We start from the raw sequence: 13660 nt of genomic DNA, 5'->3' as shown, positions 1-13660 counted from the left end.
TACGGGAGAGAGTAGTGTTCACCCGCACCCTAAATGTTCGCTCTGCCATAAATTCGCGAAGAAAAAGGGGCAGCCGGCCTCGAAAGCCCCAAGAGAACAGTGTGCGGAGGATGCCTGTCCTCCAACAGGTATCGTATGCTCTCTCCAGATCAAAAAATATTGCTACCGTTTGGCGTTTCCGGAGAAAATTGTTCATGATATAAGTGGAGAGAGCAACAAGATGGTCAACTGCAGAGCGATGCTTTCGGAATCCGCATTGGGCAGGTGTTAAAAGACTGCGTGATTCCAGCCACCAAGCTAAACGGTAATTCACCATACGCTCCAAAATCTTACAGACACTACTCGTGAGAGAAATGGGGCGATAGCTAGAGGGGAGATGTTTGTCCTTTCCAGGTTTCGGAATGGGAACGACTATAGCTTCCCGCCATCGTCTGGGAAAGGTACTGTCGGTCCAAATTCGATTATAAAGGCGAAGGAGGTAACGCAGACTATGGGTTGATAAATGCAGCAACATTTGGACATGGATACCATCCGATCCAGGGGCGGAGGAGCGAGAAGAAGAGAGGGCATGTTGGAGTTCCCGCATGGAGAAAACAGTATTGTAGCTTTCGCGATTTTGAGAGGAGAAAGCAAGAGGTCGCACTTCCGCTGCACGTTTCTTCGGGAGAAACGCTGGTGGGTAATGTGAAGAGCTCGAAATCTCAGCAAAGTGCTGACCCAATGAGTTAGAAATTGCTACGGGGTCCACTAAGGTATCATGCGCGACAGTGAGCCCAGAGACCGGGGAGAAACTAGGCGCGCCTGAGAACCGTCGAAGCCGACTCCAAACTTCCGAGGAGGGAGTGAAGATGTTAAAGGAGCTAATAAAGAATTGCCAGCTTGCCTTCTTGCTATCGCAGATGACGCGACGGCATTGCGCACGGAGTTGCTTATAGCGGATACAGTTTGCCAAAGTAGGATGGTGACGGAAAATGCGAAGAGCACGTCGCCGCTCACGGATTGCGTCACGGCATGCCTCGGTCCACCAAGGAACTGGGGGGCGCCGGGGCAATTCGGAGGTGCGTGGTATTGAACGTTCCGCAGCTGTAAGAATAACGTCGGTAAAATGTGTGACCTCATCGTCGACGCTGGGAAAGCGACGGTCATCGAATGTCGCTAGAGACGAAAAAAGTGTCCAATCGGCTTGGGCAAACTTCCAGCGTCGCGGGCGCATATATGGCAGTTGAGGCTGCAGCCTAAGGACACATGGAAAGTGGTCACTCGAGTGTGTATCATCAAGGGCGAACCATTCGAAGCGCCGAGCAAGCGGAACAGTACCGATCGCAAGGTCCAAATGAGATAAATTTGTCGTGGAGGCAGACAAAAACGTGGGGACCCCAGTGTTGAGGCAAACTAGATCCGCTTGGTGGAAGACGTCTAGCAATAGGGAGCCATGTGGACAAGGATGTGGAGATCCCCAAAGCGGGTGGTGGGCATTGAAGTCCCCAACCAGCAAATAGGGGGGTGGAAGCTGACCAAGAAGATGAAGGAGATCAGCTCGTGCCATCGGTGTGGATGATGGAATGTATACAGTACAAAGAGATAACGTGTATCCAGAAAGGGAAAGACGGACGGCGACAGCTTGGAAGGAACTGTCTAAGGGGATTGGATGATAATGGAGAGTATCATGGAGAAGAATCATGAGTCCTCCATGTGCTGGAGTGCCTTCCACAGAGGGGAGGTCATATCGGACGGACTGAAAATGAGGGAGAACAAAGCGGTCATTAGGACGCAGCTTTGTTTCCTGAAGACAGAAGATGACCGGCGAGTAGGATCGTAAGAGGATCGACAATTCATCCCGATTGGCTCGAATGCCGCGGATATTCCAGTGGATAATGGACATAGGGTGAACAGAAAATGGAGGAATGTGACCAAGGGTGCTGTCAACTCAACGACTGCTCAGAGCTTGCGACCGACAGCATGGAATGGCATTCAGCCGAAGGCAGAAGATCCTGATCCATAGGTTGGTCAGGAGCAGCTCCTGCCACCAGCGATCGGCCGGTTGACCAGCCACCAGCAGTGCGCCTCGGCGACACAGAAGACGGCCGCGGGCGATTTCCGCCAGGTGGCGCTGTGGATGGGACACGCCTTGGCGGAGAAGGAGAGGAACTGGGTTTCTTTGTAGCCTTCTTGGAAGTATGATGTTTAGAGGAAGGAGGAACCGATGGTGGTGAAGTTGCCGTACATAAAAACTCTTCACGAGTATGCTCTTTCTTCGAAGACTTGGTGTCTGACTTTTGGGCTCGAGATTTAGCAGAACCCGACGAAGGGTGAGCCAAAGAGTGGGCAGGCGAAAGTGGTGAAGTTGAACGGGCGATCTTTGCGCTGGCCGATCGGACGACCGTGGCACTAAAGGTGAGGTCGCAAGTCTGCGTGGCCGCCTCCTTTGTTGGCCGAGGAGAAGCAAGGACAGTGCTGTATTTGCCTGTCTGAGGCACGGTGGGCTGTTGACTGGCGAATAATTTCCGAGCAGCAAAGGTCGACACCTTTTCCTTCACTCTTATTTCCTGGATGAGCTTTTCGTCCTTAAAAACTGGGCAATCTCTAGAGGAAGCAGCGTGGTCACCCATACAGTTGATGCAGCGAGGGGATGGAGGTGGACAAGCACCCTCATGGGCATCCCTGCCACACGTAACACATTTGGCCGGATTAGAACAGGACTGGCTGGTGTGATTGAATCGCTGGCACCGATAGCAACGCGTAGGGTTTGGGACGTAAGGACGAACGGAAATTATCTCATAGCCTGCTTTGATTTTCGATGGGAGTTGCACTTTGTCAAATGTCAAAAAGACAGTGCGGGTTGGAATGATCTTCGTGTCAACCCTTTTCATAACCCTATGAACAGCCGTTACGCCCTGGTCTGACAGGTAGTGCTGAATTTCTTCGTCAGACAGTCCATCGAGGGAGCGTGTATAAACTACTCCACGCGAGGAATTTAAGGTACGGTGCGGTTCCACCCGGACAGGGAAAGTGTGTAGTAGTGAGGTACGCAGCAATTTTTGTGCCTGGAGGGCACTGTGTGTTTCTAACAACAGGGTGCCATTCCGTAATCTGGAACAAGACTTTACAGGACCAGCAATTGCGTCGACACCTTTCTGAATAATGAAAGGGTTGACTGTGGAGAAGTCGTGACCTTCGTCAGACCGAGAAACAACAAGGAACTGTGGCAACGATGGAAGAACTGACTGTGGTTGAGACTCAGTGAACTTACGTTTGTGAGCAGACATAGTGGAAGGTGAGGAAACCATTGCGGAAGAATCCCCCATGATTACCGGCGTCTCCGATGGTGCGCTCCTCCCTTGTGGGGGCCCTCTCTGAGGGCACTCCCGCCTTAGGTGATTGTTCACACCTCAGGTCACACCTCCCGACAAACGGACGGAGGGACCAATCGGCACTTTCGGAAGGTATCAGCTCGGGTAATCACCCCTCCCTGGGCCTGGCCGTTACCAGGGGGTACGTACGTGTCCTACCTGTCTACCCGGGGCGGGGAATTACGCGTTACCCCGTCACCGGCTACGCATGGAAGTGCGTGGGTCGGCCTTCAGACACGCACAGGGAGGAAGAAAGAGAAAGGGAAAGGGAAAGGAAAAAAGAGGTCCCAAACGCCGCAGCGGAGAAAAGGGTAGAGAGAAGAGGTAAGGAAAAGAGAAGGACAAAGGAAGAACGAAGACTTACAAGTAAGGAAGGCGAAGAATGTGGTACATTTACAAGCGTCCGTCTCCGGACGTAGGCACAAACCATTCCCCCAGAGGGGGAGAAAAGGAAGGAAAGAGCCAGAGGTGAGGGGGGGGGGGGGGCGAAGATGGGGGATGGGGAAGGATGCGGAAAGGGAAGGTATGCAGCCCGGAAAGGAAGGAAGGCCACATCAGCTCGGGGTCCCGTGCTCGCTACGCACGTATCCACAAAAGAGTTGTGGATCCCCTGGGGGGTTATGGGGAGGTGTTGAGGTTCTGGAGCAATGTGAATACGGTGTCCTCAGCAAAATTACCCTTCCTACTTTGTTCAGAAACAGGTCTCCTGTGCCTTAGCTCTCCAGTCCTCTATCACCTCCCACATACTGATTGTCCAACCACAAAGGAGCACTCCTCTACAAGCTGTCACATGCCTCTACATACTAACCAGCTGTCTGTCCACACAAATGGCCACCATCAAACTGTGGCCAAGAGTCAGCTGGGTCATCCAGTACCACCCAAGACTGAGCAACTGAATGACATCCTCTGACAGCGATCAACTACCTTTTGCCATGTCCTGAAATGAAAAATATCCCACCCACTATGCTCCCCCCCCCCCCCCCCCCCCCCATAGTGGTATTCTGCCAACCACAGAACCTATGCAATATCCTTGTCCATTCCTACTCCACCTCTGCTCACAACCCATTGCCTTGTGGCTCATATCATTGCAACAAACCTAGATGCACGGCCAGTCCCAAACATCTTCCCACCACCACCAACTATAGTCCTGTCACAGTCATCTCCCATCCCATCAAAGGTAGGGCTACCTGTCAAGGTAGCCATGTGATCAACAAACTAATCTGCAACCACTGTGCCGCTTTCCACATGGCATGACAACTAACCAGCTGTCTGTCCACACAAATGGCCACCATCAAACTGTGGCCAAGAGTCAGCTGGGTCACCCAGCTACCCAACACAATGTGCTTCAATTCAATGACTGCTTCACAGAATACACCATTTGAATTCTTTCTACCAACACCAGCTTTTCTGAAATGTGTGTCCCTACAACTACCCTTCTTTCCCACAACAGCCCTGTCCTTAACCTTTGCTGCTCAGAGACCTCCACCTACCTATTCCCTTCCCTACTCCCACTCCAGCACTATCCACCCCACCCCACCCCACCCCCCTCGAAGCACAGTTTCCCAACTATGGATCTCACAGCCCTATCCTGTCCCAACTAGGGCAAACAGCTCTCCTGTTTTTCCTGAGATCCCCAGAATTACAGCTACTTTTCTTCAATCCTCTTGGCTCCCTTACTGAACGCCTATTTCTCCTGTATGTTTCGTCTCTGATCACTGTAATACACATTAATCCTGCGAAGTACTATCGATAGTTAAAAAGCTCTGACCATCAAATCTCTAAATATTTTCCTATAATAATTGATACTATTGTCTATACAGTCTTTTTTTCTGTTCATGCTTGTAGGAAAGAAGACCGTTGGCTCAAGGCAATTGGAGAAGTGGAGAAAAAATGACATAGCCTAGGTGTCCAGAGCGGTCATGAGAGAGAGAATGTTTACTTGTTTCTCTGTCAGTACTGCAGCCAACAGGTGCACTCGCCTCGTACCAATCAGCAGCTGTGGTATTAAAGCATGGAAGTATCAAGGACTCGTAAAATCGGATACTACAGACATTCAGGTTTAAACACTCTTGTTACACTATTTGTTTCTCAACTTGCTCACACAATCACTCACATATGTAATGCCCACTAAAACCAACATTCTTGTATAGTCATCCATAATCAGAACGAAAAAGAAGTGAAGGCATCTTATAATTTACTCAATATTTTGGTAATGGATGCAAGGACATTAAGAACATTGCAGGTGAGCTAGCAATTATTTTCACTGCCACATTTTTACTGATTACATTTTTATTGTTATGGGAGAGCAGAAGCGAATTTCAGTGGGGATCTGGCCGCATTTTTAGCTGATAAGATAAGATTGTGTGTGTGTGTGGGGGGGGGGGGGGGGGGGTGCGGCACACATGCATGCACGTGCATGCTTATGGCATTATTTGTGGTTTTCCTTGTAGTTACAGTTTTCATCATTTTGTGCAATTTCACCACACTGGCTTCATTGCAGTTTAGAACAGTGAACAGTGAATAGGGGGCAATGGTACTCACAGTAGAGCAGTATGAAAAGTTCTGGTCAGTTGTTAGCTGAGAAGTGTAAAGATGTCAAAGTGCCAGAAAGACTGCCTGCAATGCTTAGTCTGAAAATGTGTCAAGACAGGATCTAAATGTGCCCACACACCAGGATCCAAAAGTGCCAAAGGATGGAAGGTGGTCACTTTCAACATCTGTATTCCCTTTCCTCTGCTGTCTTTCTTTGTACTCTGTTCACTGGGCAACTTTTATTTGCCCCATCCTGTACCGCTAACAGGGGATATAGAACATACACAAAAAAGGACAACCAGAAAGGATACAGATTTCTTTTACCCAAGGGCAAGTACTATGGAAATGCTGAAAAAACTGTACTGGCAGACACTACGACAGACACAAACTACACACTCAAAACCCACTTTCGAAGTTTCAAAAACCAGCTTCAAGTGATGCATCTAGGAATGATCTATGTATCATTCCCATAGTGATGGCAAAGACAGGGTCAGATTAATGAGTGATTACAATGTGCACCATACATGAACAGAATGGGGACAAAAGCCTTAATAATTGTTGCAATAAAAAGTTCCCTCTCATTGACACAGTGATTTGCAGAGCACAGAAGGAGATTTGTATTTAATCTTCTGTCAACCATGGTAATGTCCAGTAAGCAGATAGTGTGCACCAGCATACGATTCAGTGGTAGCAGAAGATTGTAATAGATTGTCTAATAGCGCATCTCAAACACATGTGGGTCAATCCATATAAAGTGGTCCAGTGATGGTTGCTTGACCATTTTTAAATATTTTAATTTTTTTATATGTGATTGCCCTATATTTGTGAAGTTCAAAACAGTTTTTTTCTTTTTTATATATATAATTTATCTTGTACCTTTACTGGATGGCGGCCATTTTTATTTGTAGGCGTGCGGCAATTTTTCAATCTGGAGATATTAGCGAAAATTTGAATCTCTTTGCACTGGATTAAGTTACAACATTGCAATTGACATGATTGTTTTTAGAAAATTATCCTCTACAACACTGCCTATTACACAAAATACATTAAATTCAAAAATAAACAGTCCAAATGACCTCCAGAGTTTGGTATCCAAATTTTCAAAAATTCACTTTTTGGGCCCAAAAATAACAAACAAGGAGTGATTTAAGAGACACTATTTTTTTCCTATGGTTAGATATCATACACTACTAGCCTCATATAGAGCAAGAATACTTACAAATGTTTCCTTAATTTTTTGTGTGTTTTTGAAATTTGAAAATTTCCATTTTTTGTGAAGTTTGGGGTTGGCTATCTCAGGTAGGACTGAACATAAGAATATGATTTTTGCACCATTTTGTACACCTATATGATAGCAACCTACTGTAAAAATTTCAACATTGATATCTGACTGAACGAAGATATGAATTTTTGAAAATGAGGAAATAATTCACATTACTTTACAACTGATCTTATGACTGTTGCCTATTTAAATGGTTTATTGTTTCATTGTCATAAAATTTAATTGTGACATCTATTTAGTTAACACTATCACCCAATATTCATTTAGTTTATTTATTTTTAATAATGCAATATTAAACAATAGGAGCTTTCACTTTTTGTTCTATGGTAATAAAATGCCCATTTACATTTAGGTTTATTGTCAATGAAGAAGTACATTATTGCTGGGTGTGGCATTGTTGTAGTCAGTCTGTTCTGAAACCTCTGTTAGAGTGGATGTACATACTTCGAGAATGTAGAATGTCTTATGTGCTTTGTTCTGTGCATAATTTGTTAATTCATTTTGAGAGATTAAATGGAACACAATAACATGGATGAACAGCGCTCTGTTGGAGAGATAGCCAAGTGAAGTGTGTCACAAAACAGTTTACAGTCCAGTTTCAAAAAACTTGAAAACTGTCAATGACTCTGATGAAGCTAGACAAACTTTGTTTAAATTTCGAGTAAGTTCTTCTGTAACAGTGTGTGTGTGTGTCATGAGAAGAAATATATTCTGAAGTACGACCACATTTTTGGAAGGAAAAGTGCTGCGATCCTCTTGAAGTTCATAAAATGCCATTTAATAAAGGTTTGAGGGAAATAAAACTTTAACATTTGTCCTTGTTATGTGAGAGCAAAACAGCTTCCCAAGGGAAACATAATGTGATCCCTGGAAATACCATGTGCCCAAATTGTTACTCAAAAATATTTGTTGTGAATCCAGAACCAGAATCACATAACCTTGTTAATGACAATTAATATTCCTAATGATGAAGCTGTTAGCATATTGGATTTTGCTTGTTCTAAGTTAGACGAATCTCCTGCTTCGAAAAAAATAAAATTAAGTAGCAGAAGAAGAAAAGCAGCTATTGAAAATAAGATACACAAATTCCAGACAAAATTAGAAAAGACTTGGAATCATGCTTTAATAATACAGATACCAACATTATTTCTAAAGAAGAAGAAAACCAACATCAGCATCATCTGACAATGAATATTTGCGCTTAATAGAGAAAGTAAAAATTAGATGTTCAGTGACATCTAAAGTGGAAAAAGTTAAAATTTTGAGTTTGCTCCCTGACTCATGGTCAAGAGAAAAAATAGTTCATGAATTCAAAGTTTCTCATCGTTTGGTTAAACTAACCTGAAAATTAGTGAAAGAGCAAGGCATTCTTCCAGTTTTAGGAAAGAAGAAAGGAGTACGTCTAAGTGAAGAAACAAAAAGATCCAGCAGTTTTTTGAAGATGATGAAAACAGTAGAATACGCCCAAGTTGCAAAGACAGCAAAAGAGTTGTTATAAATGGAGTTAAAGTAACAAAGCAGAAACGACTAGTGCTGTCAAATTTTAACTGAACTTTATGTAGCTTTCAAAAATTCTCATCCTGAATGCAAAATTGGAAGGTCGAAATTTTGTGACCTCGGCCCTAAGTGGTGTATTTTGGCTGGATCCTCAGGGACACACTCCGTATTTGCTTATATCATCAAAATGTCAAACTGACGATTGAAGGTGCAAAATTCAGTTATCTTAACTACAAAGAGTTACTAGATTTAATGGTCTGTGCACTAACAGTTATGACTGCATGATGAGTTTGTGGAATAAATGCCCTGGTAAGGAAACAGTTACTGAATTGTTTCACGAATATGATGAGGAAATGCCAGACAGTATTACCTTCAAACAGTGGCTCAGAACCGACAGGGCAGAAATGAAAACAGTGGTTAAATCTCAGGAACAGTACTTGGAATCTTTAATTGATAACTTACAAAAACTCAAAAGTCACCACTATGTTTCTAAAATCGAAAAGTAAGTTTTTGAAGGACCAAAAAGCCAACTTCATGAAACTGAATGCATAGTGCTAGCTGATTTTGCAGAAAATTTTACATTTGCGATTCAGGATGCAATACAAGGGTACCACTGGGTCCATGACTAGGCAACAGTGTAGCCATTTATTCTCTACTTTAAAAATGAGATGAAGCTTGCAGTTCTTCAATTTGCATTCTAAGTGATTACTTGGAGCATAACACTTCGGCTGTACATGTGTTTCAAAAGTATGTTATAAATTACATAACAGAAAATTTTCCCAATGTTGAGAAGCTGATGTACTTTTCAGATGGAAGTGGTAGTCAGTATAAGAACAAATAGAATTCTTCAAATCTGTGCAACCACAAAGTAGACTTTGGGTTGGAGGCTGAATGGCACTTTTTGCATCTTGCCATGGTAAAAATACATGTGATGGAGTAGGAGGTACAACAAAACATGAAGTAAGTAAAGCCAGCCTACAAAGACCAACCACAGACCAAATTCTCACAGTACAGGACATGTATGTCTTTTGCAAGGATAATATTAAAGGCATTACCTATTTTCTTATCAAGAAAGAAGAAGGGGTTCTGCATATGAAAACAACACTTCAAACCAGATTTGAGAACTGTATAGCAATAAAAGGAACAAGGCATTTCCACAAATTCTTTGGCATTGCAGAAAACTTAGTTCGATGCTATGTAACATCAGAAACCGAAATTTATGAGGATCATTGGGTCAGTAAAATTACATCTATGTCTTTAACGTTGAATGACATAGTGGCATGTGTGAACAGTGGTGGTTTGCGGAGGTTGAAAGAATAAGTTTGGAAAACAATGATGTTTTTGCGCATTTTTACCACCCTGCTGGCCCAAGAACATCATTCAAGAAATCTACTAGTGACAAAGTTTGGATACCAATGAAAAATGTTTTAAGGAAACTTTCAGGGCTTGAACTTACCACAACAACTGGGAGGTCTTATTCTAGATCACAGAAGCAGTCTGAATAAATAAGTGTTCTTAACATTCACCACCAGGTTTAGGAACAGTCGCATCTCAAAGGATCTTAATTGAAAATATTTACTTCAAGTATGTCAAAATAATATAAATGTTAATTTCAGTGATGTTTCCACTTTTTTATATAATTCAGTACCTTACTTCAATAATAACTGATTATATCCCACCAATATCACACATGAATAGGCAACAGCTGTAAGATCAGTTGTAGAGTAATGTGAATTATCTCCTCATTTTCAAAAATTCATATCTTTGTTCACAATCAGATATCAATGTTGAAATTTTTACAGTACTTTGCTATCATATAGGTGTAAAACGGTGCAAAAATCATATTTTTATATTCAGTCCCACCTGAGATAACCAACCACAAACTTTACAAAAAATGAAAACTTTCAAATTTCAAAAATTCATACAAAATTAAGGAAACATTTGTAAGTGTTCTTGCTCTATATGAGGCTAGTAGTGTATGATATCTAACTATAGGAAAAAATAGACTCTCATAAAACACTCTTTGTTTGTTATTTGTGGGCAAAAAAAAAAAAATGGATTTTTTAATATTTGGATACCAAACTTTGGAGGTCATTTTCACTGGTTATTTTGAATTTAGGGTATTGAGTGTAATAGACAATGTTGTATAGGACACTTTTCTAAAAAAAACTGTGTCAACTGCAATGCTGTAACTTAACCCAGTGCAGAGATATTCATATTTTTGCTAACGTCTCTAAACTGAAACATCGTCGCCCGCTTGCAAACGAAAATGCCCGCCAATCAAAAAAGGTGAAAGGTAAAATTTTCTTAAAAACTGTTTTGAACTTCTCAATTATAGGGTAATCACATATAAAAAATTAAAATATTTAAAAATGGTCAACCAACCAACTTAATTTTTATTGGACCACTTCATTTGGATTGACCCAAGTGGCAAAGTGAAATAGTGTAAATGAGGAGGAAGAGGGGGGGGGGGGGAGAGGGAAAGAGGGAGGGAGGGAGGGAGGGAGAGAGAGAGAGAGAGAGAGAGAGAGAGAGAGAGAGAATGTGATAAAGGAAACAAAATCTGGTAGTAAAGATGGCTAATACGCAGCACACTTGTAGCAATGTCCACACACTGTCTCCTTATTGGACATAACTAAGGTTAAGGTGGTCAATAAAAAATACATGAATGTGACTGAGGAGGTCAATAAAAAATAAATGTGTGTGACTAAAAATATGGGTCAAATCCAGGCAAGCATACATGACAATTCAGTGAAATACAAAATTAATAACATGTGAAAGAAGCCCAAAACAAAATTCTTACCTCAGCTGACACAGCAGTAGTATTCATATCACTCTGATAATCACCATGTGAACTCCCTAAATGGACAATAAAACAGTAAACAATAACTCACAATGCAAAATTGTTTGAATTACTTCTTATTCACAAAATCAACAAATTTATTGCTTGCTTACCAATATCTCTCGAGTTCCACCGATCTCGTTTGTTGTTTCGATCAGACTTTTCCTCCCATTTTCTGTTATTGTTCCGTGCAGAGTCTTCAGAACTTGAATTTTCAACTGCTGTTCCACATCTTCTACCACCTGTGCCTCCTCCATTCCAATCACTGTCTCTGTCTCTACCTTTATCTCTATCACCAAATCTCCCACCTCTTCTGTTCCCTCCATCTCTTTCACGGTTTCCATAACTTCCTCCTCTGTTATCGCTGTGTGATCTACTGCTATCCAAATTAGAAGGCCTTCCACTGTCACCATCAGTTTCTCGATCAGATCCACGGAATCTTCCTCCATTTCCCCTTCTGTTACCATCATATGGCCTATCCCTCCCTCGTTCTGGTGCCCATCTGTTCTCAGTATCATCATCTCTCTCATTACCAGGCAATCTCCTTTGGTCCCTGCTATTTCCCTGCCTTGTTCCCCTGTCACTTTGAAATACATCACTTTGTGACTCACCACCAGCCTCCGTGTTCTCACCCCTATATCGTCCACCTTTATTACCAAACTTTGTGTTTCTATCCCACTCTCTCTCTGTCCCCATTCGTCCTGCTTCACTGTTTGACTTATGGTCATCTCTGCGATGTGTACCACTCGAAAATCTGTTGCCACCTTTCGCTATCCCTGCATCAGAAGACTCTGATGACATTCCGTCTCCTTTGTTCTGCCAGTGTGACACTGAATTGTCATGCCTCTGTGACTTTCTAAATGCTGAATTTCTGTCTTCACTACCTCTGTCAAAAAAATAAATAAATAAATAATGGAGAGTACAAATTAAACAAAAGCACAAACTCATGTAATCAACAAAGCATAAATAACTTAACCTGTAATGTTCACAATCGACACACACATTTCTGTACTAACACAAGCTGAAAATCTGACCTAATATGATTACATCAGAGAAGAATACAAAAAAAAAGTCTATTTATTACATATCGATCACTGTATCAAACTGCAGAGGCAGCTCAGCCTTTATCTCCACCAAAAAGGTTTAATAACACTGATACAAAACATTTAGCCATTAAATTGTTTTATAAGATGCTACCAAGCACAATAACATTCAGATCTCAATCTTCTTAGGTAAAGTAAATATTTAATGAAAATTCATAATCAACCTTCTATAAACCCGTTTCATTTAAATTAATCAAGAAAAAACTAAATAAAGCTCTATCACAAACTCAGACTGGGGCCTAGTCTCATAACTTCAGCACCAGGCAAGCCTTCAGCTCTCACATCAAATTCTTCATAACGAAGAATAGGAACCCACTCTTTCACATTAAAATTAGCCTAGAATACACTCACTTATATAAGGAATGCGTGTGATTTCAAATGGACACAGGCACAGAAAACAAACACATAAAACGTAGTACGGCCAGCATACAGCTTGAGCCACTACAGAATACTCCACACTGCAGTTGGTAGGGAAATTCATTTAAGAAGGGTGACCAGAACATACCAGAAGGCCCACCACATGAAATGCAAACATAGCTCTCTGTGTGCCACCATTTAAAAAGGTATGGAATCCATCTTTATGACAATTCGACACAATGCACACAGAATATCAATTCTCTATGTCATTCTTGGGAGTGTCCCCCACCTTCATCAGTGTGATTGTGGAATGAGCTCACTGAAGGCACAGACTACAGTGGCCAATTTTTTGGTTCCATGTAGCTAGTGGTAGTGGATGTCCTGTCAAACATCCCACACATCACCCACAAGACATTTGCCACCACAAAAACTACCATAAATCCTATAGCACATACTTTCACAACTGCTGCTTCACACATCCTGATATCAAAAAACAAGTTGCAGTACATAGTGACCCACTTTGCAGATTCCTATCACTGCAATGGGGATGACCACTTGGTAACAATCTCTCAAATGACACTGCAAAAACAGCTTGTCTTCTGGAGCAACAGCTAGCCTGTATCATGTTATACGAGGTACATGTTGCAGTTTTTGAGTGATTCCAAGACTTGAAAGCTGATAAATTAATAACCAGAAT

General features: G+C 42.3%; 1 protein-coding gene across 1 annotated transcript in view; it reads right to left on the bottom strand.

Annotated features, from left to right (window-relative positions):
• LOC126253238 (uncharacterized) overlaps nt 1-13660 on the bottom strand; it is a 176173-nt gene that overhangs the window by 113905 nt on the left and 48608 nt on the right. Inside the window, exons 4-5 of the mRNA XM_049954425.1 lie at nt 11617-12389; nt 11465-11520 (exon numbers count right to left, since the gene is read on the bottom strand). Coding sequence (XP_049810382.1) covers nt 11465-11520; nt 11617-12389 — 829 coding nt within the window. The remainder of the gene's footprint in view (nt 1-11464; nt 11521-11616; nt 12390-13660) is intronic.

Source organism: Schistocerca nitens, chromosome 4, assembly GCF_023898315.1.
Source record: "Schistocerca nitens isolate TAMUIC-IGC-003100 chromosome 4, iqSchNite1.1, whole genome shotgun sequence".
NCBI classification, from domain to species: domain Eukaryota; kingdom Metazoa; phylum Arthropoda; class Insecta; order Orthoptera; family Acrididae; genus Schistocerca; species Schistocerca nitens.
Note: the sequence above shows the minus strand (reverse complement) of the source record. Positions and strands in the feature narration are given on the sequence as shown.